Here is a 26,432-nt window from a genome sequence, read left to right as displayed (position 1 = left end):
ATCATGCATAAAGCAGGACTGCAAATGAAATATGGAGTGTGTATATCTAGAATATAGCTAAGCGAGAGGGCCCTTCCTACATTACCATCCCAGGAAACTCCACAATCAGGACATGGCCTAAGGGTGGGAAAAAGAGACTGCAGTACCTGGTTCACACACTTAAATACCAGGCACTATTTGGCAGACTTGCAAAGTTAAGTATTTCTAGACTATCTATTAGGTGATGCTTACACCAGCAACAGAAATTACTGCTTCAGAATAAAAAAAAATTGTTTAACAATCAATTCACTAATCTACATAGTTCAAAACTTTAGGCTGCACTCCTGTCTTTAAAGAAATAAAGGCAAAAAAAAAAAAAAGCATCAAATGACTAAAGATGGCAACCAAAAAAAATCTCCTCAGGCAGGAAAGTCATCAATATGACTAAAGCCTTGATGATTGTTACCATCTCTCCTTGCCCAAAGACAAAAAAGGCTCATTTGCAAGTACTCCCTTTTTTCCCCTCAGTGAGAAGAAAGCAGGAAAGGCAGAGATAATTTAAAGTTAGAAACATCTAAGTGAGTCGTTGAATTTGGCTAAATTTGTGGCAAACATTTTTGAGATTTATGTTTACAATAAGGAAATCAAAGCCAAAAGCCATCCAAAAAGTACTGCTCCCCCAGATGCCATTACTATTCAAATGTTCTTTCAATGCATCCTAAAGATTCCCAGAAAAATTCAATCCCATGAATTTAAGCAATAATCAGTTCACTTCCTAAAAGTTCAAAAGGGAATTTTTGAGAAATAATGGAACACAAATAAGAAGGGAAAGTGTCTACATTTAGGTTCTGTGTAATTTGGGGCAAATATGCCAAGTTGGATCTGGTTAGGTCTTTAAATTCTAGGTTGAGAAACTGATCAGTTGAGCTGCCTCAGTAGCACAGAAGTGTAACATACGAGGATGGTACATGTGTGGGATGAGTTCTATTCTGAACTGCAACTGAAGACAAATAGTTATTTGATCTATTTGAGGTGGTATGGTTGACCCATATTGGTGAGTTCCAAAACAGCATTTAAAATTTGTTAAACTGTAGCCTAAATAAATTACTTTAAGCAACATCAAATCAGTCAAAAATCACAGCAAATTATTCTACTAGGAAGAGAAAGAAATAATAAGCCTGACAATGATCAAGTGGTTGCCAAGATACACACATTTCTCCTGCAGTCCTTAATACAGTGCTCTGCTCAGAGCAAGACTGACAAAGGTCTCCAAACAGAAACATGCAGCACGCTTCTATTGCACTGAAATAATTGAAACAGGTATTAGCCAATTCAATGATGTAGTGAACTGTTCCACCTGCAGGGACTTAGGGAATCCCAAAGCAATCACACTGGAAGTGATGACAATCAGAAGCTTCTTTCCTTCACATGAAAAGTCAAAATGTAAGACAGTCAAAGTAAAATTTTAAATATCCTCATTACTATTCCTGCCATCATATATCACCTACAGATTCTACATGAAGAAAATTCCCAATTCACCAGCACTAGCTTTTAAGGAATGAGCTCTGAACCTTGGTAAGCTCACTGTCAGAAGCAAATCCTGTGTCTGGTCCCTGAATTACTATCCCCAACACAATCACTAACAATACTGATCCCTCACACTTGCAGAAGCTCAGTATTTCATCCAACATACCAGACATCTTGGTAACACACAGATAAAAAAAGGCAACAGTTACTTTGTAGAGTGAACTCAGGAAGGAAAGCTAGAAAGGATAAAAATTCAGCACATGGGTGAGCATTACTCAGAAAATAACTGCCATCTCTGTTCTGCTTGTGTGATCTCTAAGAATCAAATACCTTGAAGGTATGACCCTAGAAACTAAAACTGGCAGCCACTGGAGACCTCAATCTATGGACTTGTACTCAGTTATGATGCTGTGTTTATGACCTTAGAATACCTTCAACATCACCACAGGGATTTTCTAAAGTCCTCTGTATGCAACAGGTTACAAATATCACCTGTGGTACAGACAGAGCTGCAAATACTCATCTCCTTTTCCCTTGCACATCCACTTATCAAAAAAAACCCAAAAAAACAAGACCAAAACCCTAACAGAATTAACCATGCCATTATTCAGAGGTAATATTCAGTCCTCTCTTGCAAAGCTGGTCTACTTGACATGCATTTAACTAAACTATGAAGAACTGCTCTCAAATTTCCTGTAGTTCTGGTAGCTACCACTCCTATTTTGATACTGAGAGGGGCCTCCTAAACCTTAAGCCTAGCTTTTCCAGCTACATATCAATCTAATACCACCTGCAAGATTTCTATGTCCAACTGTATTTTCCTCTTGCTACCAGACCACTGATACAAAACCAAAAAAAGGTAATACTCATCAGGTCTTTGAAAGGCTGGGAACTCAATGAAGTAAGATAAACTACCAGTCAAAGCAATCAGGAGCCAAGAACTGGGTTTTCAAAAGTACCTATGATCTCCAATACATGTGGACCAGAAGTTATGGATGTCATAGATTGTTTAAGAGTTGGATTGTGTTTACTTGCAGCACAATGAGTAAGCTGAACACCTAGTAATTAGCACTTGGCAGAAAAGCTCTCTTCAAGACAGAGGCTTGAGGAAATATAGTCAGTTCAAGACCAGCAGCACAGTGCAGCCACACTTTCAAAGTCATCCACACATTGGAAAGATCAACACACATCAACATTCATAAACCTGCTAAGAAGAGCCCTCTCTTAAGAGCCCCCTGAACGTAATTTGTTTACTACAGGGAAGAATTTCTATACCTCTATATTTTGTTTACTGTTTAATGAGCTAATCACTAGATGATTCACTAATATCTAACAACATGTGTTCCTTGCCCACAGCTTGGGAGTTTGCTTCTCTAGATTCTCAGCCTTATTGCAGCATGAAGATCAGTTTAAAAACATGTGATGGTCATTAATAGGACAAACAAATATAATTTTGATCTCAAAAACTTCCACGTATGTTGATGTAAGTGGTGGGTCAGAGGGAACATAGGAAAAGAAAGCATTAAGGGTACAATGATAATATTTTCTTAAGGGAAAAACAGTCTTTTCATTTCAGTAAAAAGAATGAGATGGTCATGGAGCTGCCTGGAAAAAGAGAAGGGAGAACATGAGTACCTAACAACAGCTGAAATTACACAGTCTTTGCTTGAGATATATAGGTACTCCAACTTGCTGAGTTCCCCCCAGCAATTCTGTAACAATATTTTTAATACATATTTTATTGTAAATACTTTAAGAAGCACAGACCTCCCCCTTGAACTTTCTTTTAAAAAGGCACAGCTTCCAGACCCCATCTAGCGGTGTGAATGCCTTACAGCAGTCTCCTCAATCAAAACCACATTTAAAGCTTCTCAATGCACTCTTTTTAAAGAAGAAACAATACAGATGGTTTCAGTTTAACGTCCACCTGAAGGAATAGAAATACTTACACATTCTAAAAATAGAAAAATAAGATTTCCAGACTCCCTAGACAGCTTATAATTGTAGAATTATAATAGTTCTATATTTATAGCACTTCATATGCTATTTCTGAGGAGCCAATCCACCACATCCAGGTCTTATTAGTATACTGGGATAGGAGGAGAGAGTCTCAATTGCTGCACTAAATCTGAGACAGCAGAGATATCAAGCTGTGAATGAACTTTGGGAAAAAGCAAAATGAATCCGCCTCTGTATCCTGACTCAGTCAGCAAGACTAATCAAATTATGATTATTTGAAGTGAGCTAAACTTTCCACAATTCAGACTGTGCAACTGTCTCTAAATTTCTCCATGCATGCCAAGAAATGCTGGCTTTTCAATCACCTCCTTCACTGTGGCAGCCAAGCATAAAGCACTCCCAGCTTCCTATTAGACAGTTAACCAATTCCACAGTACATTAATAAAATCTACTCAAAATCAGGACTTCTTTCCCAGCCCTAAAAGTATTCAATTTAAAATTTTTAGGGGTGTTTAATGGTGCCTAAAGAAGTGGACAAAACCGATTTTCCTGGCTGGAGGCATACAACAGCAAGCTGAGACAAATTCTGCCATAACTCAATTGGAGAAGAGCCATGTAAAAATCCTCAGATTTTCTGGATAAATAAGCTCATTTGTTCCTGTCAAGCAATGGAATCTATATCTGAATTTTCTAACCTACAAGGACACGACTGCTCTATTCAATGTTTTGAAAATGTAGAGATATTAGCTTAAAACTACACAATTAGCCATATTCCAGTGACTGACGCACAAGTTTAAAAGTTAATAGCAAATCTCTCCTTTTCTGATAGTCCATTATCAAGCTGAACAGCATCAAAGAAAAACTATACTTCCTCTGAGAAGTCTTTGCTGATTAAAATCAGATATTCAACATCAAGCCTGATCCCCTCAAATGAGTAAAGGCCCCCCAATTCCTGTGAGTTTTATCAAACCTCACCTATCTCTGTAAAAAGCCTCAACACACACAGTGCTCTTGGCTGCAATGTGTATTGTGTGAAAATATTGCTAACTACAATGTCAAGGTATTGCTAACTACAGTACTGCTACTGGCCACAAGCAGCTAGTCTTTGGAATTTCAAGCTTCTCACTTGCTGGATTTTGCAGACAAGCAGCAGCAAAATTCCCCAGAGCAGCCTCCAGTTATGAAGCAAAAAGTAGTGCCTGCATTACCTAACTCTGCCTCCATCTGAGAACAGACAGTAGCTGGGGCCATGAGTTTTACAGAAAGTATTATTTCAGCAGCAAATTATTAACTACACGTAAGCATTTCCCATGTCCCATATTGGTAGAGTGCTGTAGTCCAGCCTAGCCCACTGGAGTTAAAATTTTGGCAACCCACAGTAAACACTTAAAAGTATCTAAATTTCTTCCCCTTCTTTCTACTCATTCAACCTCTAATCAAAACTGCACTACCACAGAACGTGACAAAGCAGGCAAAGTTGAAATGATCTGGTACTTTCTATTGGCACCACGGGTGGAATGATAGGAGTGAAAATCTTCCACAGTGGCCTCAGTGTTATGATGGACTACATCAATACCGAAGGACTGGAAGAATTTCCCTTGATGGCTTAAGGCATAAAAATCCCTCACAGGTGAAAATCATATGCAGCAATGTAGATAAAAAAAAGTAGACTAGGGAAGAAACAGACAGACCTAGCAATTTTTTATTGTTGTTATTTGTTGTCATTATATTGCAAAGGTTTCATACTGTTGCCTCCTTAGTACAAGAGTTCCATACCTCCTTGATGTTTCTCATAGGCAGCTCCTCTAAGCACTGACTCTTCCCTCTTCTCACAGAAACCAAGTGACTCCAGTTCCCCCTCAACCAGCCAACCCACTCTTTTATAACACTCTTCTGATTGGCTACAGCTGTGGCCTGGTAAAGTCAGGCCTGCTCCTAATCTTTAATAATTAACCCAGCTGCAACTCCTTAGGGGTAAGATTACTTTCTACACTACCTTCACCTTCCTATATCCTATCCCCCTTCAGTTATTTATACATTATGCTATTCAACAATCCCAGCAAAGATTCAACAATCAAATAAATACTTGTCCCTCAAATCATGTCCCTCAAAAACTTCTATTCCTTCATCCTTCCTACACTTCAGGAAGAAATACATTCTCTTGGATACCAAAGACAATATAAAAGAGAGCAACAAACATGTAGAGAAGCAAGAACTTTTACCATTAGCAGACCTTTTTGACAGTGAGGAAAGCATCTGATGCAGTAGCCTTCCTTTGCTGTGCTAGTGCCATGCTTACAAAGGCAGTTTCCTGTTTATGCCTAGATTATGGAGAATTTCAAGGCTCTTTAACCCATTCTTCCTATAAAACTCACCAACCAAAGTGTTTTTGGCAGATCCTACCTGCAACTACAGCATCCTTTATTATTAATACAAACATGGAAAATATTCACAAACTTCCACACATACCAACTTCAGTTTTATGCAGTCTACCACAAGTACTTACAGCATTATGTGGATTACTTTATCTTTAACAAGAACTAGTTTTACTCCCTGATAATTAAGTGTATTTTCTCCAGAAAAGACAGTAACAAACTGAAATACACAGATAGATGTGTAAATTCTAGCTTCCACTTCCTCACCAGAATGAGGATTGTATCTTTACTGATCTAAAATTAATTTCTTTTTCCTCATATGACAAAGTGAATTGGCCACAAATACATTAAAAAACAAATTCCAGCTTTCTAGATTAGCAAATTAGATCTACAGAGACAAGTAGAAGTTTTGTCAAATGCTCTGTTACTTTAAATAGGCTAAAAATCCAGCATAATTTATTTAAATATGAGAGACTCCGACTTTGGCAGCCCACTAGCAGGACACATATCATTCTGAAGAGTCCTCTTTCCTGAGAGTTTCATGGGGAAAAAATCTGCAGTGGCAGCAGAGTGATTTAGAGCCATTTTCTTTTCCCAAGCCAAGCATACACCCTTCTCACTGTGTTTTGGACATATCTCTGATCAAGCAAAGGAGGAGAGCTAATGGCTGTCCCAGAAAAATGATAGCTGAAAGCAGACTTAACACCTGCATTCATTTATGTTACAGCTGGCATGTAGCCAGACTTAACCCACCACAGATTTTTATGATGGAAAAATGAACATTCACAATCTGAAAGACTGAAAAGGCTTAATCTCTCATGCATACCAAAGTCTGGTACCAGACATTGTATACATCCACTTTAGAACCCAGTCTAACCATATTTCAAACTGCAACCTGATTCTCTTAATTTTAACTCTATGTATATCTGGAAGCACATTAGACAGCCAAATGGTTACACAGATGTCTGGATCTCTCAGGAAGCCATGTTAAACTCATAAGCACTGAGTAAAAAGCTGCCTTGACCACACTTTCTAGTCAGCCAATAAAAACTGAGCTGGGCATGAAAAACAAACTGTAAAGCAGGCAGTGGCACCACAGCTTCTTCCAGTAGTACCAAGACAGTGCTAAATACAATGATGAGAGCTTGACACAGCAATCCAAGCTAATCTGCAGTGGTGAAGCCAAGCAAGCTTTGGAGCCTTGACTTACCTTAAAAATCACTTACGTTAACACTGAAAATCTAGCCCAATTTTAAATCAAATTAGATCAAAAGTATGAGGAAGAATATTAATTATGCAAAATAATTTATTAACAACACTGCTATTAACTTTGTTGTGCATCTTTTCTTACTAACATATATACTGACTTAAATTAAAAAAAAAAAGCAGCATGCCATCACCTCCCAAGGGAAAGAAATAACACAGCATAAAACAAGGTCAGCCAGATCATACCTCTGAGGTTTACGAATATCCCAGAGTCCCACACCTTCCTTAGAGTTGGCAGTAGCCAGTAATCTGGGTTCTACTGGATTAAACATCACACTGTGAAAGGCTGATGGGTAGTGTGCCAAGCAGAAGGGCTCTGTTGAAAAAGTTGAAATTTCAGACATAAGAACAAACAATGCATTCAACTGTTCAATGCAAGGAGTTTGGCAGCTGAATATGGAAACAGCATAACAAGATCTGAAGATATGGAGACATGTTCAAACCACTTCTCAAGCTGACACATCCAAAGCAATATAAAACCTGAAGTTTTAAAATCCACCCACGTGTACATTAATTCTGTCTAAATATGGAAAAGGACACACACTGAATTTCAAGACACCATTTTCTTTATGGAAGGTTATCAGAGTTTAAAACTAGCTATTCAAAGATCAAATACTTGCATCTTTTTAAGGTTTATTACCAAATGCTCATCTGATAAAGACTACACATGGAGGAGCTTCTGAAAGCTTCCTAGTAATATATCCCTGAGAGTTTCCACAGCCCCTGCTGATTACCCAAACCATAAATGTAGCAGCAATTGTTTCTAAGGGAGAATAATATTACAAGAAGTGAAATAAATTTGTGTGAAACTCAGCTTAAAGCAAGCTGCTAACCCTGGGGAAAAGAAGCCTACCACCTCTTAAGTGCTGTACTAGCAGACAAGAAGGGTGCTCCTCTTGCATAAAAAAAAGGTTAACAGTTAGCTCTTGCTGTTCACACACAGAGTAGAAAACGTGCTCACTCAGACTCTCCCTCTCATAAGACTGTGTTTGGGCTGCTATTCTGCCTTATTTATTCCATCAAAATACTGTCTCCATGAAGAGTGGGGAAAAGCCTTGACTCTGTTACCTTCTCTCTGCTTCTGTGTGCTTTACAGCTTTAAGCACAGTCTAATTCTCTTCCTTGTTTGTATCTTTTGTGGCATGCTGCCACTCTTTAAATCAACTAAGAAACCAGAATCAATCTCTATTTTGAGCCAGGGATTTGGCCAGACTTTCCCATTCACTGTTTGCTTTGGTGCAATTCCTGTGTCACTCACGTGCTAGGGAGACAGTTCTTGTCCCTGTCTGACCCACCAGTGCAGCACCCTTGGCCCCACAAGCACCTCCAGAGCTATGTGATTTTCTTTCCTCATTTCCCTCATTACCACATATGAACATGGTTAAACAGGCAACCCTCTCAAATTCCCAATACCTTCTGAAACCACTGCCTATCAAGCAAATGAGACAGAATTAACATTTACTTGTCTGAATTAACATTTCCGTGTCTGCTCCTTCCATGCTCTATTACAAGTTTTTTCATCTGGCATTTTCCTTCTTAGTGTTTTTTTAGCAGTGATGAAAACAAAGGTCTCTGACCACAGATTAAGCTTCATGGTGTTATTCATAGACATAAGTCAAAAGTAAAAACAAGAAAAGAAGCCAACTTTTGTCCTGCCAGTCTGCCCAAAGGCTTTAGAAATTCAGCTAGAAATTCAATTAGAAAGCTGCTGGCAGACCAGCAGCTCCAAATGAGGTTTAACACCAAAACTGACCTTCTATGTTTGCATCATCTAATCAGAATCCTGCTGGGACATAAAAGGCTGTGTTATTAAAATGGCAGCCCCCACTGAGAAGCAAAGACCTACATCAGCTGAGTGGAGAGACAAACATCAGATTGCCAAAGAGGCTGGGTTTTAAAATAAACTTTAAATTTGTGTATATTTCCTTAGTCAAGTCACTCACTAATCAGTCACTAATTAATGGTGCTTTCCTTCCTACCTTTATTATAAATAGATTGGCACCACGGTTTTCTTCTAAGATATCAAAAGTTGCCTTTCAGCCTGTCAAAGAGAAATTACAGGAGCTAAACTAATGAGGCACTAAGTCATTTTAATGAAAAGTGGGGGGATTGCTTTTCTATTGTTCCTTATGCTCATTGCAGCTCTTATACACTGGAGTATGAACATGTTTCTGAAGGGAGCAGCTCAACACTATTTTTAATAAAAATTATAAGTACTCATTTAAGACAATAACAGAACTGTAAGGACTAGGGCTTGCCAGTCACTGGCCAAAAGAATTATGCCTCACTTTCACCCTTCTCCAAGACTCACTGTATCAACTGTCCCAGATAAACATAACTTTTCTCTTCCTTGCCTTACCTGAATTCTGCCTAAATCAATTCTATTTTCCCTCTAGAGATCTCACCTCCATGGGAAGACTCTCGGATGTCCCAGATCAGGACCCGGCCATCATCTGATGAGCTGGCAAAGATGTTGTCATTTACTGGGCTCACTGACAGGCCATACACTGCATCCTCATGGGCAAACACATCCAAGGTCTCCGTGCTGGAAGAGAGACACAACATCGTCATTCTTCCTTCTTTTGCTATTGTTTTAGAAAGCAAAGCATTTACTGCTTTATCCACCTAGTAATACTTTGTGACAAAGTTCCTGTAATTTCATAAGAAGACCCTTGTGTTTAATTAGAGTAAAAACCAAACAAAATACCCATGTATAGTGACTTCATGCTATGAGGGGAAAAAAAATCTCAAAATAAAACCCAAGCATTAAAAACTTCCTATACTGCAAGAGGCTACGGAACACATGATGCATTAGATTTAAGTTTGGGAGGATGTAATAGGAAAGGGAAAGAAGCCTTGGGACCTCTGGAGTAAATTTTAGTACTTAATGTAAAAAGGAAAAGACAGAAGTTCATTCTTTAATACAGCTTTTCGTTTTGTCCAAAAGTTCAATTGAAGCTCACATAAGAGCAACTTTCCAGATGGCTTTTTCAGTAAGTTTTCTTAGTTTTTCAGGATAGACCAGACATAGATTTTTCCATGTAGAAAGAACAGCAAAAAAACAACAAAATAAAAATAATTCCCCCAAAAGTATATCTAGATTTCAGCTGTTTCACAGCTATTAAAAAAGAAAAAGCACATTCTCCAGTCTTTTCCCAATGTTTCAGCTCATCTAAAAAGCTGGAATAGTAGTATGGAGAAGTCAAAAACTGAAATACTAAATCAGAAGATTCTGGGACTGCTTCATTTCCTTTAAAAAGCCCCTTTATTTCTTTAGGGAAAAAACTATATATACTATCCCTATATCTCATGGAAACAGCACCAAAGAGATCCCACATAAAATCAGCATTTTGCTTACATGGCAAATGATGTTTCTAGTAGCAGATCAACTAACTCTATCTCAGGGATCATTAATAAAAAAGGGGAAGAAAGCAGTAACAGAAAAAGCCATTTAAAGTTACAAAAAAGCACTTGACAGATCAAGTGTTATCATGAAAAAGAGATTAACTTTCCATAGAAATCAATCAGAATTTGGTCTACTAAGGTTTCTTTTAAAAGATCATACAAAATAGCCTTAGAGGAAGGAATTCTGTATGGATTACAACTGGACTTAGCATATTTTAAAAAAACCCAAAGTGATAACAAAAGCACATTAAAAATATGCACATATCAAAAAGACTTGTCAAAACATCTAAACAAGACACAGCAGGAAAAAAAGTATTATATAGAAAAGCAAAAATTACAAAGATCTTGTAGAATCTTAAAAAGTCGGAACACAACAAACACCAGCTTCTTAAACTGACATTTCTACACTTAATTAAAACAAGAAAAACAGAACACCAAACAAAAAAACTCTCCTAAAACCAAATACACCCACCCAAAAAAAACCAAACAAAACATCCTTTCCAAAAGGCCTAAAACGTTAAAAACAACAAAAAAACCAAAAAACAAGAAAACAAAAAAACCCCAACAAACCCCAACACAACCAAAAACAACCAAACCAAACAAAAAAAAAAAAATCCCAAACCCTAAACAATGATATTCCTGAGAAACCATCAGAACAGAAGACAAAGTTATTTTTGCCCAGCTTGCATGTAAGACTTATGCAAGATGCAGACATGAGGCATGATGGATGGAAGGCAGGTATACACTGAACAATTCAATGCAAAGGGCTTGGAAAAACACATCAAGAACTAAGTCCATATTATGTTACTCAGGAAGCTCAAAGAAATGTAAGGTTTTATACCTCCATTCTTACATATTCTTCCTGCTTTTTCTTTATTTTGTTGAGTTCATATTAAATCAATGGTCAGCACTTAAATCTGTAGAAGTTATTAGTACAGACCAAAATTCTAAAGTTTTTTTACTTCAAAAGCAGTAAGCTCAGTAGACACGATGTCCAATTCAATATATTACCACTACTGTATTAATTATAGTTTGAATAACAGCCTAACCTTGATGTAGCACAACAAAGCCCAATTCCCAGCTGTTTTACAGTTTTGGTAGAAAGTAAGTGCCAAAAGCAATATTCTGCATGTCAGTGTGGGGAATCAGGCAGCTGCATCCAAAGTTTAAAAAGGAAGTTAGATGGGCCAAGCACTGGCCATCTTAAACACAGGTCAGGTGAGTCTGTTGAGAAACAAGAAGTCTGTATGTGCCAACAGTTGTTTATGTGCCAGAATAATCTACTCAGAACCTACTGTGCTGTCTGCAGGAGATCATATATATTTAATAATCATTCTCTTTCCTGAGGTCAAAATAATACAGAACCCAGGTGCTGAAAAAGAAAATGGGGTGATAGGAAATACTTCATTCCAGTTATGAATTTAGATAAATAAAAAACAAATTTCAGTATTAAAACATGGTTCTCCTAAACCATTAATTTAAAACAGAAAATGCCTCCAGTGAGTTGACATTAAAGGAGTTCTTGAAGCAGTGGAAACACAGTGTATTTACCTTTCAACATCATGGAGTATAACTTGTTCATCATTGCCTGAAAAGAGAAATATAAGCAATTAACACCATGTTCTAGTGGTTAAAAAGTATTATTGTGAAAAAACCCCAAACCACTTTTTAAAAAAAATTTACAATTTCAAAACCAATATTGAAACAGAGAAGACCAGCTCAGTGGCTACGTGGTTAACCCCTGCTCAGTTATATGAAAGGTTCCACGTGATATCACCAGTCATGACCAAATGCACCAACCTGTTTCATCTGCCACTGCTCAACAAATAATTCTATTTCAATATGTTACTTATCATTCTTTGTCCAGTTTGAGCTTAAGTTTTGGGATTTGCAATAAAGACCATTACATAAAGTAACAGAAGACTTTAAACTGATGAAAATACATCTTTCTTCCTGCTCAAAGGATGCTCCATAAAAAGAGTGTGAAAAGTGAAAAGGGATGTCATAAATGACATGCATATGGCTCCCAGATCAAATATTGCCGGTTAACACTGCCAGCACTCAGGGTTTTGCAACCATTGAGAAGGCAGGAATGTGGCAGGCAATGTAATTTTTTCTGTAACAAAACAAAAAACCAAAACCAAGTAACCAGACAATCTTGTCACTTTGATCACACCAATTGAATACAATGGAAACTAACCCCATGTGCACAGGCTAAGAGGGTCACAGCCACCAGGTAATTCCAATAGCTCATGCAGAGTTTTTCAAGCTATAACAACAGATTTTTTTTTTTAGTCTATGTGATGAATATTTCATTATCTAAATTTGGCACCTCCTCTTTTAAATATTTAAGGACACATACACACTTTTATATTTAATTCAGGAAAAAAAAAACATAACCAGAAAGCAAAGTCATATTTTTATGCTCTGTATATCTTTGTAGTTGTGAAGCTTTCCTAATGCACACCAAAGACAGAGGTTCAGAAGGAGCAAGATTTCATGTTATGAACATTCTTAAATGTTCAATTGACTTAATTTTCATTTGTCTCATACATATTTCGGTTGTACTCTGTCTCAACAGAGAAACATGAGAAAGTTTCTCTTTGACAAGTGAGGTATGAGATTTTCTACAACCATTTCCTCTTTGCCCAGGCTCCTAGTAAAATTGTGCCAGCCTTAGATTACTGCAGTAGCTCATCTTTTCCATGGTACAATAAACAAGTCCTTTAAGTGCAAGGGTCCTTTGGTCATTAATTGTATTTAGAACTGCCCATTATATATTATTACACACTGTTTATCCCTAGTAAAACTACTCTAGTGTCTACATATTTCACCAGCAAAAAACACAGCTCAGTTTCTTCAATGACAAAACTTCCTCCAACAGACACTCTTCAGTCTCCATCCAGTATGAACAAAAGAATCATTCCAGTTGTTTGGTTTCAGGCATCCAGTCATCATGGGATCAAATTCCCTTCCATCACAAGCTCCAAAATGGAAAAGAAAGAATGAGAGTGGAATAACCACTGTTTTCCTCTGTTCTGTGTGTGGGAGGAGAAAGTGATGACAAAAATCTAACAACAAACTGGATGCTTCTGGTAAGGATTCATCCCTGTAGAAAACCCCACTGCTGTTCAACCCAGAGGGGGATTCCCACTTACACTGTTTTTACTTTAACACTGGAGAATTCATTCTTCATTGAGACTAACTGGGTCATAGTTGTGTACACAACTGTGTCATTTATAATCTCTCTTGTTTTGATAACTGCTGTTATAACAATCAGAAAGACAGGAAGAATCTGCCATTCCCTTCAGTTAAACTTGTAAGAGTGAAATACCACAGAGCACATACAGAGGGGCACATTAAGGTGGCCAAAACCCCATATCTATCATATAACCACTAAAAAAACAAATTCAATTTCCTGTAGGTCAATTTCAGCTTTTCATATACCTAACATTAAGTGCAAATAAAAAAAAAAAGTCCATGTAGTTTACTAGGAAGGGATCTCACATTTCAAATGCTGATGTACTCTCAGTGTGTGTGGACAGAGAAGGGCAAAAAAATTCTCCAGAGATGAGAACTTTTCTGGGACAGTTTTTTCCTCCAGAGATTACATGCAAAACATTGTCCACTCAGTTCCTGCCTTCCATTTTTGTAATAGCTACATGGGGTGCTTGCTCCTTCAAAGCAAAGAGCTCTGAAATTCCTTGGATACAATCCAATTTGTACTGAAGTGGAAAATCCCTTCTCCTTTATTATCAAGACTTGCTTTAGAGAAAGGTCATCAGATCCTCAGTCATTAATCATTGGCAGTCATTTATTTACAGAATAAATTGAGTTCCATGTGATTTGTGCTAGTTTACATATGCCAATTTTTAGTTTAGGGGGTTTTTAAGTATTATTTTTTAAGTATTCCAACTTCTATGATTTAAATACAACTCCAAACTCAGGTGTGGGTGACTGTGTGACAATAAGGAGATCTTAGAACCCACAATTCTTTTAGACTTTTTAAGAATCTCCCAGAACATCATTGAGAGAATAAATATAGCTAGCCCCATTTTACCAGCAGAGATAAAACAGATGGTACATCTAAGCCATGCAGCAAAATGACTCTTTACAAGGGATCCAAGAGTCAGACTCTTAGCCCTTGCAGATGAGCTCACTGAATCTTGATGGAGGAAATGCAAGAGTTCCTGACTCCTCCAATGGAAATAATTTCTGGCAGAGGCACAGTGTTTTTATGCAAACTGGAGGAGGAAAAAGATATGAGAACGGCCAGTTTCTCTGTGCATCAGCTGTCACAGCTCATCTAACCTGGCATCTTAGCAAAAATCCACCATAACCAATTATATAAATCTTTAACTGCAGGTGTTAACTTCAGTAACAAGGTACAATCACAACACTCTTCTGCCTTTCCTGTGAGAACAGCAGCCTCTGACAGCAAAGCCCAATGGACAGAGGGCTGAGTTGGACATGAAAAAATACCACTCCAGCTGGTCAAGCAAGATTTGGCACTCTTCATTCCTTGAATATTCATGTAAGGTTCCATTTGTCTGAATTCAAACTGAAGTAAGAGACTCTGTCCCAGAATTCCTTGGAATCACTTGTGCAGATATATTCACTTGAAGACAGCATGTACTGCTATTTTTCTCATAAAACAAACAGCAGACTCCAGAATAAGAAGATAGGCATCGCTATTTGACAGTCTAGGGGTTTATTCCACCTGAGAAGTATAACTGAATAATTTCATCCCTGAAATTTGACACCAGCTTAAGCTTTGTCATGTCTTTTCCTAAGGGATATTATAATTTTAACACAACATTGAATGATGAGAAGCTTCCACCATTCACATGCACTCAGAATCAATCTCTAGCATTGATTTACAGTTCACAAATATTGAGTCAAAAAGGTAATGAAGGGCTTTGACCCAGGAGTCTCATAGTACCCAAAGTAAGTCTAGCTGTATGCTAATGGACATACTGACAAAAGATACAAATTGTCACCTGTTCTGTGACCATGTTAGAACATGGAAATGAAGTACAGCAGAAAATGGCACTCGACTGCATTGACACTTTTGTGCCTTTTTCTTCACAATTCAATTTTCCTGCCTTTCACAACACTTTAAAAATCAAGTGGTGAAATGGACCTAAATTACAGAAACTATTTCCCCAGAACAAGTATATGTCCACTTCCCTTACCTTAGTTTTCAGACTGAATTATACTTTCTATTAAAAAGTAGATTTATATTAAAAAGAAATGAGAGCATCAAAGGTTATCAGAGCCCAATGTGCCAGCAGCTCTAAAAGGCAGAGGCTTACCAGTAAGAACTGAAACGGGGTCTAAGAAAATATCAGCCACCAATAGATGGCAATAGTCCTTCATGAGCCATCTAAGGGTGCATTGAAATCAGACAGTAGCAGAAAAGATTTTCAACCATCAGGCTTGGGTGCCAGAGAGAATGCAGGGTCTGCTCTTAGCACAGTAAAGAGGGAGTAACAAAGACAATGTTTTCCACAGTCTTTAGCACAAGTAGAGGAAGACTGGACCCAGGATTCTGATGATGGTTTGAGACAGGATGAGCTTACATCAGGGTTTGAAAAAACGCATGACAAATTGAAAATGTTCTGCTAGCTAAAGGATTCCCTGTTCCCAAAAAAATTACAATTGCTGATTAAGAACACCTTCCAGATCTCATGTGGGGCAAGATCTCACTCACTCCCTCATGGCATCTACTCCAAGGCATTCACAATACATATTCATGTGAAATCGGGGTGCTCTTCCTTCCTTACCTCCGGAGAACACTTTTGTATTGCCACTGTTAAAAGCTAGGCAGAAGATGTTAGAGTGATGCTCCCCTTTCAGCTGAACTGGTTTGACTCTGGAGTGGATGGCTTCTTCCATGTGCCAAAGCAAGACTCGGCGGTCATCCCCTCCTGGAAGAAATAAAGGAAATGTACATTACTGCCTGAGCCATGTGTAAATTGATTACAGACAAATGATTTAACTCTGCAGCTATTCATAGAAAGCTTTGCTAAAACCTTAATTAGCATAAAAAATGTATGCCTTTTTGGATATATAGGCACACATTTACATTAAGATGTCGTGCAGTCAGGTTTTCAATTAAAATTAATGACAACAGAGCAATCAGTAGGAAAAGTTTGAATTAAACAGTTGCTATTCTGCCAACACATAGTGACAACCTATAGCAACCTGGAAACTCAGAAATTTACTGCTATGTAAAATTCCATGGCAAGCTGTAGATGAATTACATGCCAAATCCACATATGCTTCTATACCAACTCCTTGTTGCCAGCATTGCTTGTGTTATTCATAAAACATGAACTTTTTCCCCCTTTCACTGACAACTATATATCCTCCAGCAGTCTTTGCAAACCCATCATGGCATAGGTTGCCTCAGGACTGATAAAAGATAAAAAAAAATTACTGAAGCATTCGGAAGTCTTCAGCGCACACAGTTACACCAGTTTTCTGACCTGTAAAGGTTAAGGCAGATATTTCTGAGGTGAAATCCTGACAAAGAGAGTACCTGGAAAGGAAGTTCAAATCTCTTGCTTTACTCCTAATCTTGCTGTACTCCTAATTGTTTGCCTACATGCAGTTCTCAGTTCAGAGCTCTAAGTGCTTCCTTCTCTGTATGGCAAACAGTATATATGAAAGAAATATTAGACTGTGCTTCAACTGCATTAAGTTATTATTTATTAGTAAAAGAAAAAAAATCAAGATACTATTGTACTGGTCAGCATTCTCAGCAGCAATTTTAAATACCTGCAAAATCTGAATAAGGTTTCTCCAAGTCAGACTCAAAATATTTTTTGTATCTGTCTTTTATAACAAATGAAAGAGAATGGCATCAGAATTGAAAAGTGACACCAGAAACATGCTGATTGCAGTTAAAGCATTTTACTTATTCTTTGCACAAGCAAAAGCCTGAACTCAGAGTCTTTTGAGCTGCTATCCAGAGGACAAAGGCATCAAAAAGAAAAAAAAAAAAAAAAAACCAAAAAAAAAACCCACAAAAAAACAAAAACAAAAATATAAACCAAAATTTCTTGGCCTGCTTTTTACTTACAAAACAAGTAAATGCATAAATAGATTTAATTACTACCGTTAATCAGATTTATCAGAATTTTCACATCATATGTTGCTATTAAGAAATTTTCCTGTGGAACTGAGTTATGTCAAACATCCTACAAGTAAACAGTCTCTCAGCCTTTGAGTCTCCTAACAGATTTTATGACACTTTGATAGACAGTACAGCAGCATGTTATGATTACCCATGCTCCATGAAATTGGGCATTCCTCCTCCTGATTTTGTACTTCACACATCAAACAAGAGTACATGATACAAAGATTTGTGATGCATTTGATAGCTACTAAGAACGAGTCAAATTTGATGGATCCAAAAATCTCACAGTAATTTATGGTCAACTAAACTGTTGGAAACTTATATTCCTTTCTGTCTAGAAATAGGAGAGAAAGTTGTATTTGCACTCCAGTGATTACAGATGAGTTTATAATAAGGAGACATAGAAATACATGAGTGTTGAAACATATGACCACAATATTCAAGTTAAGATCAAGAAGTAACTGTCACACTGAACATAACTACTTCCCAAAGCTGCCCACCACCACATCATAATGCTATCACTCCCTGAAAAAATATTGAAGCAACATTTAACACAGGTGAATGCCAACATTGCTTCTATCAGACTTCATTTGTTGCCTTCTGGAAAAGACATTTCAGGGCAAAACATAGTAACATATTGTTGTTATTTGTTACCATAGCAAACTAATTTGCAAAACCACTGCAAAAGTCTACACATCTTCCTGCCTAACAGCATAGCCATCTTGGTGTCTCACTTTAACAGTAAACTCATAATCATTTCCACCAACCACTGTCCAGATAAAAATAAAATAATTAAGATATCTATATAAAACAAGCATTACTGTGATTCCCAGCACACATACAGCATGGCAGGAGTAGGATAATTTGCAACCTGTGCAGAAAAGTGTTTGATAGTGTGAAAAGTTGCCACTACCTACTATTTTATAAGTTCCTTAGTACGTGTTTGCCTGGGAAACTACTTTTCCTATTGAATACAAATGTCTCCCTCTACCAGACACCTAGATTTCCATGAAACTTTGGTGGAGGCACATTCCATACCTTAGGAGCTTTTAAATGCTCTCCACACTCATGCAGTGCTGTCCCTCCTCCATCTATGTATTCTCTATGTATTGTCTTTGGGAACTTCTACACCTGCTCACTCCTCAGTTTTATTCCTCTGATATTTCACTGAGACATAAAAGTTTAACAAAATAATAACATTACTGTGTTGAAAGTGTGTTCCCTTCTAATTCCAATTTAGCTATTCTAGAAATACTTCTGACTCAAGGGCAGTTCCACCAGAAAGAAAAAGTTACCCAATGTGTTGGGCCACAGAGGATTTGTGGCAAACAAGACACTTCAGCAATCCCTACATCCTCACACAAGAGAACAATCTGTGTTAAGTCACACACAAATAATACCTAAGAAAAGGCAAGTCTCAAGTGACAGAAACCAGCAAATGCAATCTCCATCACCCAAACCTGACTCTTCCCATAAGAGGGAAGAAAGGAGGGAGGTGCACATGTATGGGCAGGTATACAGGGAGAAAGTAAAGAAAATGTGAATATATAGTTGTTATGCTCTGTAGAAAGGAACTATGATTCATCAGACACAAACTACATACATATTACGTAACATAAGTTACAGGTCTGAGAATTATAGGAAACTTCAGGTCTGCAGCATTTGTTCTGTGCAGTAGATTGGCAAATGCAGGTTAATTAAAGTGCCCTCAATTTATGGTGAGTTTATTGTGTATGTTCATCAACTCTACAACTGAAGTGGAAGCCACATTGTTAAAATAATATAGAGCATAGACAACGATCATATCTGGAACATCTGGATACATGGCTTCATGTTCAAATACCTTAGCAAGGCTCCACATGTGGATTTTCTGGAAATTGAAAGTCCACAGAGAATTTGTAATTTTTCAGTTCATGGTGCCAGAAACAGTAAGTTCAACATCTATAATGTGGAAATAGCTTCAATTTCACCTTATTTTGCAGCTTCTGTTTGGGACTGTATGACTGACAATGGTTTTAGGACTGTATGACTGACAATTTGAAAAGTAAAAGTTTGTGTCACCCAGCTAAGAACTACACAGTGCCATTCTACAGTTATTTTACAGAAAGGAACCACATTTAGAAGTATTTAATTAGTCAAGTACTTCAGTGCTCATTACAGGAGCAGGGTCAAACCTGTAGAAACTTTCAAAACCAGAGACCCAGTAAGAGAAATCTACTCGTTTTAGACCTAGAATAGTTTGAAGGGGGCCAGAGCATACCCTTGCCAGAGGTAAATCTAGTCCAAACAGAATCTGCATAGCCCATGAAACACACTTGAGCTCCTGTGTGCTAACAGAAGCACTTCAAAAACATACCAGTCAGTACTGAAAAACTGCAGTTTTTAAGTGCATTAACCTTGCTGATCGTGGACAAAGCTCAAGACCACAACACCCCTTTATCTCCTATATACCAGGTCCACCTGCTAAAAGAACCTTCATGGCAAATGGGCAATACTTCTAAATCTTAACATAAAAGATTAGTCTTATTGCTTGTATCTACTTCAGAAGTTGCATGAATCACAGAAAACAGGACTGGATGGTATTTCAAGAAGATGATCACTTAGTTGGCCTTGGCCAAAGGCAAAAGGCCAGGCTCCGTCAGAATTATTGCCAGAAGAAAAGTCTCTAGTTTGCTCTTAGAAAAACACTGCTGAGGTAGATTTCATACCTTCCTCAGGCAGCCTATTTCAGTTTTTCATTATCCTTGCCATTAGGCAGATTAGCCTATTATAATACCAAGCCTGGGGGTGCAGTTTGACATTACATATAATCCCACTCCCCCTTGCCATGTGCTCCTGCTCCTTTCCCCTCCATCAGATTCAGCGGCCATCCATGCACAGGGTAAACTAAAGAAGCTGACCTGGCAGAAAAGCAGCAGACAGACAAACAACCTCTCCCTACCTATTCTGTCCCCCTGATCAGATGCTTCCATTTTACCAGCTTCAGGCTTTAAATTACGAAAAGTGCCACAGTGCAAACAATGAAGAGGAGAAATAAGTGAATGAGTTGCAGGATGAAAAGGAAGTGCAAGATCAAACATCATCCTAAAAATCTTTCTTCCTACAATTTGAGACCATTTCTTCATCCTATTCCCACTAGACAAAAAAAAGAATTTACAACTTCACATAATAATAATTAAAACCACCTTTATGCAGCTCAGGACTTGCATTTCTACTCAGCTGTTCTTTCTGCAGACTAAATGGACCTTTCTTTCACCATTTCATTTTTCTAGGCATCTGATCATTATTCATGCCCTCTTCTGAATTTTTTCAGTTTGGGCAAACCTTTCTCAAAGTACAGTGCCCAAAACTGAGCACACTCCATTTGAGGCCCCAACAGCACCACAGCAGGGTTACTTCACATGCTTTGTCATGTCTGATCATACTTATGTTGTGATAAATATACATTTGTATATACATTTGGATCCTTTTCTACATGACTATGGGCTAGTCTCCATACTGTATTTGTAGAGTCAACCATTTTTATTCCCATGCTTTGGGTTGTACTTGTCCCTCTCAAAACACATGACATTTTTTCCCCATGTAATGTATCTTAATTAACTTGAATTTCAACTCCTATCTCCTGAAATTATTGCTGCCTGATCCTATCTTTCCTGAGAAATTTTATAATTTCTCAGACATTAATTAAAACATGATGTAGTAACTGAACTTAATATCCCTCCTCACACAGAATTCTGTTTCATACAAACAAACAAAGATCAGAGCATTCCTCCTTAGAACATACTTGATACTCAATCCCCTTAATCAGAAGTAAAACTCCACAACTTTAGCAAAAGTCACCTCATTCCCATTTTATGCTCATGTTCCTTCAGATTTATGTAAAAACTAAAGGACAGATGCATTTCCAATACTTTCTAGCACCCTCAGAAATTTAGGATCTTAGAGCAGCTATTTACTTTTACATTATCTGGTAGGAGGAAAAGAAAAAAGCCAAGAGAAAATTACAGTACTTCCTAGAAGTTATCTTGAACATGCAGTTTAAAGTATGAAAAAAAAAAAAAAAAAAAAAAAAAAAGTGGGAGGCTCTGATAAAGATACTCATGTTTATAAAAGATAGCAGGCATGAAAAATGACAGTCAGATAAACAAACAGGAAAACATATCCACCAAACCTAAGGATGGAAGACTATTACACAGACCAAGTAAAGCTGAGTTTTAAGAAGTCAAATTGCAGATGCTTGGCAAATGTGAGGGAAGCAGTTGCTTGCATACCACTACACAGTAATTTTAATTTCCATGCATGGACAGTCACACGTTTCTCAAACTGTTAAAAACACCATCTAGTATGTAAAGTGTTGCAAAGACACGTTTTGCCCAATAGAATCATTCAACTCCATCCAGAAGCAAGTTTTAACCAATTTCAACCCACTTGGACATTTTTTATATGTTAAGCTTTCCTCTTCCCTTGTGTCATTCTACAGGTAGTTTTTTAAAGGCTTTTCACACTACATCTTCTCCTGTGTGTCTACCTTCTCTTTCCAATTATTTCAATTTTTAAAAATTCTTGTTCCTTATGTCAGTCCCTTCTTCTAGCACCCCTGTTCCAAAACATTAATCTCTGCCCTTCCTCCCGTCTATAAAGTGACACTGTTGAGGTGTCACACAGGCACAGAAAGAACCTCTAGCCTGGCCTCCAATTCAATCTGTGGACCTCAACTTTTATACTTTGAAACATGGTTACGAACAAAAATAAATACTATTAAGCATGTACTTTCCAATACAAAATTTCAAGAAGTTAAGATACTAAAAAGTTTCAAACATGCTTTTGGGAGGGCCTGCTGAGGCTTGTCCACACCAAAGTTCTCTCAAAAATCCTAACAGGAAAATTATCTGTAACTGCAATAACAAACCCTGTTTAAGCAGTTTCAATTGTTTACTGAAACAGTAATCATTAGCATTACAGACTTGGTTCTGGGAGACACATTAAAAAAAAAAAATGACAAAAACACCCCAAACAAGTGGGACACGTACCCAAGGAAAGTATTCCAGCCAAGTGATGAGAACAGCACTAACTTGGATGCAGGCTAGTATTTCAATGGCATTGGTACAGCCACTATGAATGCACTGTATCAGCTGAACTTCAAACAGCTCTAACAAGGTTTATGTTGTTAACAAGTCAATCAGCCAAAGGAGACTCTCTAGGTTTAAGAATATACAGATTACTTAAGACTGAACAACTGAAAAGACTGCTTGCACTCTCCCTTTTCATGCACTCCAATATAGCTGTTGAATCTCTCAGCTGTTATACATGCAGTTAGAAGCATCCAACAGCTCATCCTTACTTCTCTATGCTGACTATTTGGAGGGATGAGAGACCCTCATGCCACCAATTCTAAGGCTTTACCTGTATTTGGAAGTCTTTAGAAGCAAGTATTCTACAAAACTTCAGAGTAGAGGCTGCTGACACCCCTCCTTTCCTCATTGCTTTTCTTCCTGCTGTTGCTGTTTCTCAGAGCTTCAGGACCAAGTATGGCCTTTATTAAGAGGAGTGTTTTGAGTATAATTTTAATGAAGCTTAGTCTTATAATGGTGTGCAATTTTACAGAGTATCCAGAAATATTTTGGCTTTTAATTTCTTGTTTTTGTCTGAAGCACAAAGCACCTGCATGTTGTTGCTATGGCCCATAAAGCATTCTAGATATTATGGTCATCATGGATAGCATGAAACTTTTTAAAAAGAAAGTTAGCATAATTAGAGCTCTTCATTTTCTCAGGGCATCAGTAGAAGGTCAGACTTAAGAACATCTGTTCTTGGTTGTCCCAAAGTTGTGTATTGCTAGCACATGTAATTTATTTTTTTTAGGAGGGTAGAACTCCAGCACCATGTAAATACTGCATATGGAGGACAACCTTACCCTCTTTGAACATTCTGAAGCTCTATGAGAAGCTAGGAAATAGAAAACTGAACATTGCTTGAAAGCCTTCCTTTTACATATTCTTTTTAGATATCCACTAGATGTGAACTCTGCCTTCATTCTTTCACTGCAACTACCTTGATTCAGGCAGTGTGAACAAAATTAATTCTTAAAAGTCCATTTCAGCCCTGGACTGTTTATGCTTATGCCTAAAGAATGGATGTCAATATAGGTAAGTGCATTGATGATATGGCAAGACCTAAAGTATATCCTGAGGCCTTCTTGAGCAAGAAGAACAGAAAATACTAGTGGTGTTTCCATCACTTATTATGGAAAATAATTTGAAAAAAAAAAAAAAAAAAGCAGACACACTTGAGTTCTCTGTAGCACTTAATAAGTAAAAATGCATCACTCTACTTTCTACTGGAGAAGGACCAGTACAAACCAGTATAACAACTGGGACAATCGGGAACTTCAGAATGGGTGAATCATCATTCCCCTTCCAATACACACTCATGTTTATATACATATATATGTGTGTATGTATGTATGTATACACACATATATTCACAAGCTAAATGGATGCATATCTCAGAAGCAGCATGTGCATAAAGATAAAAGAATCCCTAACTGTAACACTAAGATCCTTCACGGACACTGACTTAGAAATCACTGGAAATATGCTTGAAGTTTCTTCAGGTAAGAATGTTAAATTTAGGAAGGTTTCACTGTATCAGCTTCCACTCCATGTTTATACAGGGTTTCTATTCTGCCCTTGCTTAAAAGTAACCAGTCACAAAAACTTTTTATTGAATGTTCTCTGAAGTTATTACTGATACCATTGTGTGATACACTTCACCTCTGCCCAGACACCACGGCAAGGCAGTACACTGCTCAGCCATGCCCTCATCACATTCCTCAGTAGCCTGTCGCTGCTCACAAGGTAGACAGGCAAAACCGAGGCCCTCGGTTAATAACCAGGTCAGCAACCCCCTGGCAAGCGAGACCACTCTGCACAGAGCTGCCAAGGACCTCTGCGATTCCCCCGAGGGCAGCTGCCCCACACGACGGGGATCGGGCCTTTCCCGCTGCCGCCCGGCCCCTGTGGGCAGCCCCAGCCGCGGGAGAGCAGGGCAGGGGGGGCCGCTCCCTGCAGCCCGCTGTCCCCGGGGGCGAGGGGCGGCCGGGACACAACGCCCCCCGACCGCGGCCTGCAATGGACACCGCGCTCGGCGGCCCTGCCCTGCCCGGGGCGGCGCGATACGAGCGGTCCCTCCGGGGCCGGCAGGTCCCTCCCCGCCGCTTGAAGGTTTCTGTCCCCTCGCAGAGGAGCGCGGGGTCCGAGGGCTTGGCGGGAGAAGAGCGCCGCGACCCCTGAGCGGCCGAGCCCCTGGGGCGCCGCGGGCGGGATCGGCCCGCGATTCCCCGGCCTGTCGCTAAGAGCCGCCCGAGGAGACCGCGGCCTGCAGCGCCCGGCCAGGCCCCGGCCTCAAGTTGCCTCCTTCCCCTGCCGCCCCTCGGAGCCCGGAGGCGGGGAAGCAGGAAGAGGCACCTGCACCAAGCGCTGCTGGGGTGGGGGGAGGCGGTCAGCCGGCCGCCGAGCCCTGCAGCCCCTCCCTGGATGGGGGCGCCGAGCTTTTCCCCGTCCTCGGTGTCGCAGCTGATGTCAAGCCCTCGCCTCCCTCCTACCTGACAGCATCCCCCACCCCTATGGCTCCCTCAGACCCGGGCAGGCTACAGAGGGGACCTTAAGCCAAAAACCATCACCACAAATATATCCCCCTCTTTCACAAACGCGCCCTGCAAGGGGAGGGAGGAGGAACAAAACAAAACCCGACTCCCCTCCCCCAAAAGAAGATGGGGTGGGGGTGGCCCCAAAGTGACCAGTCCCCCGATCAAACCGATCCTGTTCCCGCCCGATGCCGAGCGGTACTGCAGCCCCCCCGGCCAAACTCGGGGCCGCCGCCCGCCCCCGGCAGCGATTGCTGACCCCCGGCCCGGGGCACGGCGCTGACAAATGTCACTCTGTGCCCACAATGAGCGCCGCGGGGATGCTTCTTCTCCCCCGTCGTCATCCCCCCAAAATAAGAAAATCCTCTTTTAAGAGGAAAGACATGCGAGCCATCAAATAAAAGGGCACCCCTAGCTCCCACCCCCAGCGCCCGGGAAACACTCTCGTAAAAACTTTGACCAGGGCTCCCCCCCCGATAACAGTAGAATTTAAAACCTGTCAACCATTTTAGATCCCTACTTGAGAAAACATCATTCCCGGGCACCGGTGGATTTGGCAAACGGCTCTGAGCAGCGCTGCCGCGGCTTCCCTCCCCCGGGCCGCAGGGGAGGCGGCCGGGGAGGAAGATGCTTCCTGGGGAGGGGGTGGCGGGAGGGGGCGAGGGACGGGAGCGTTCGCTTTACCTGAGACCAGCCACTGGCCTCCATTGTTGGAGAATTCAATGGCATTGACACAGCCGAAGTGGCCCAGGAGGTCCTTCTTGTAGAGGTTCCTGCAGCCCCGCAGGCGTCTTCGCTGGAAGTCGTGGGTGAGCAGGGGGTCCCCCTCCAAGCCCCGCTGGGACAGGAACCCCACCACCGACCGCATGCTGCCCCCCCGGCTGCCTCTCCTCCTCATGCTGCCGCCTGCGCCGCTCCCCGCCGCTCCTTCCCCCGCCGCCCCTTCCCCCGCCGCCGCCTCCCCTCCCCCGCTTCCCCCCTTGTTATGGTTATGATGATTTTTCTTTAGCCAGCCATGGCAGAGAGGTGTTAGACACTCCGCCGCTTCCTGATCCCGCTGGCTCCTCCCCGCTTCCCTCAGCAGCTGATCCTCAGCTGCAGCCCGCGCCTCCCGGCCCGGCTCTAGCGTGGC

General features: G+C 39.8%; 1 protein-coding gene across 2 annotated transcripts in view; it reads right to left on the bottom strand.

The window, feature by feature from the left end:
* The window catches only part of DCAF5 (DDB1 and CUL4 associated factor 5), a 68,150-nt gene extending 41,935 nt beyond the window's left edge, over positions 1–26,215 (bottom strand). Inside the window, exons 1-5 of one of the 2 annotated variants that reach the window (XM_063159276.1) lie at positions 25,985–26,215; positions 16,298–16,441; positions 12,063–12,099; positions 9,512–9,651; positions 7,293–7,422 (exon numbers count right to left, since the gene is read on the bottom strand). In XM_063159276.1, coding sequence (XP_063015346.1) covers positions 7,293–7,422; positions 9,512–9,651; positions 12,063–12,099; positions 16,298–16,441; positions 25,985–26,198 — 665 coding nt within the window. In that variant the 5' untranslated portion in view covers positions 26,199–26,215. Of the gene's footprint in view, positions 1–7,292; positions 7,423–9,511; positions 9,652–12,062; positions 12,100–16,297; positions 16,442–25,820; positions 25,910–25,984 lie in introns of those variants that run through there. The other variant, XM_063159277.1, reaches the window with a different exon arrangement.
* Between the last annotated feature and the right edge of the window lie 217 nt (positions 26,216–26,432).

The sequence above is a fragment of the Melospiza melodia genome, chromosome 6, assembly GCF_035770615.1.
Source record: "Melospiza melodia melodia isolate bMelMel2 chromosome 6, bMelMel2.pri, whole genome shotgun sequence".
NCBI lineage: Eukaryota > Metazoa > Chordata > Aves > Passeriformes > Passerellidae > Melospiza > Melospiza melodia.
The sequence above is the reverse complement of the archived record's forward strand: the minus strand, read 5'-3'. Positions and strand labels throughout refer to the sequence as shown.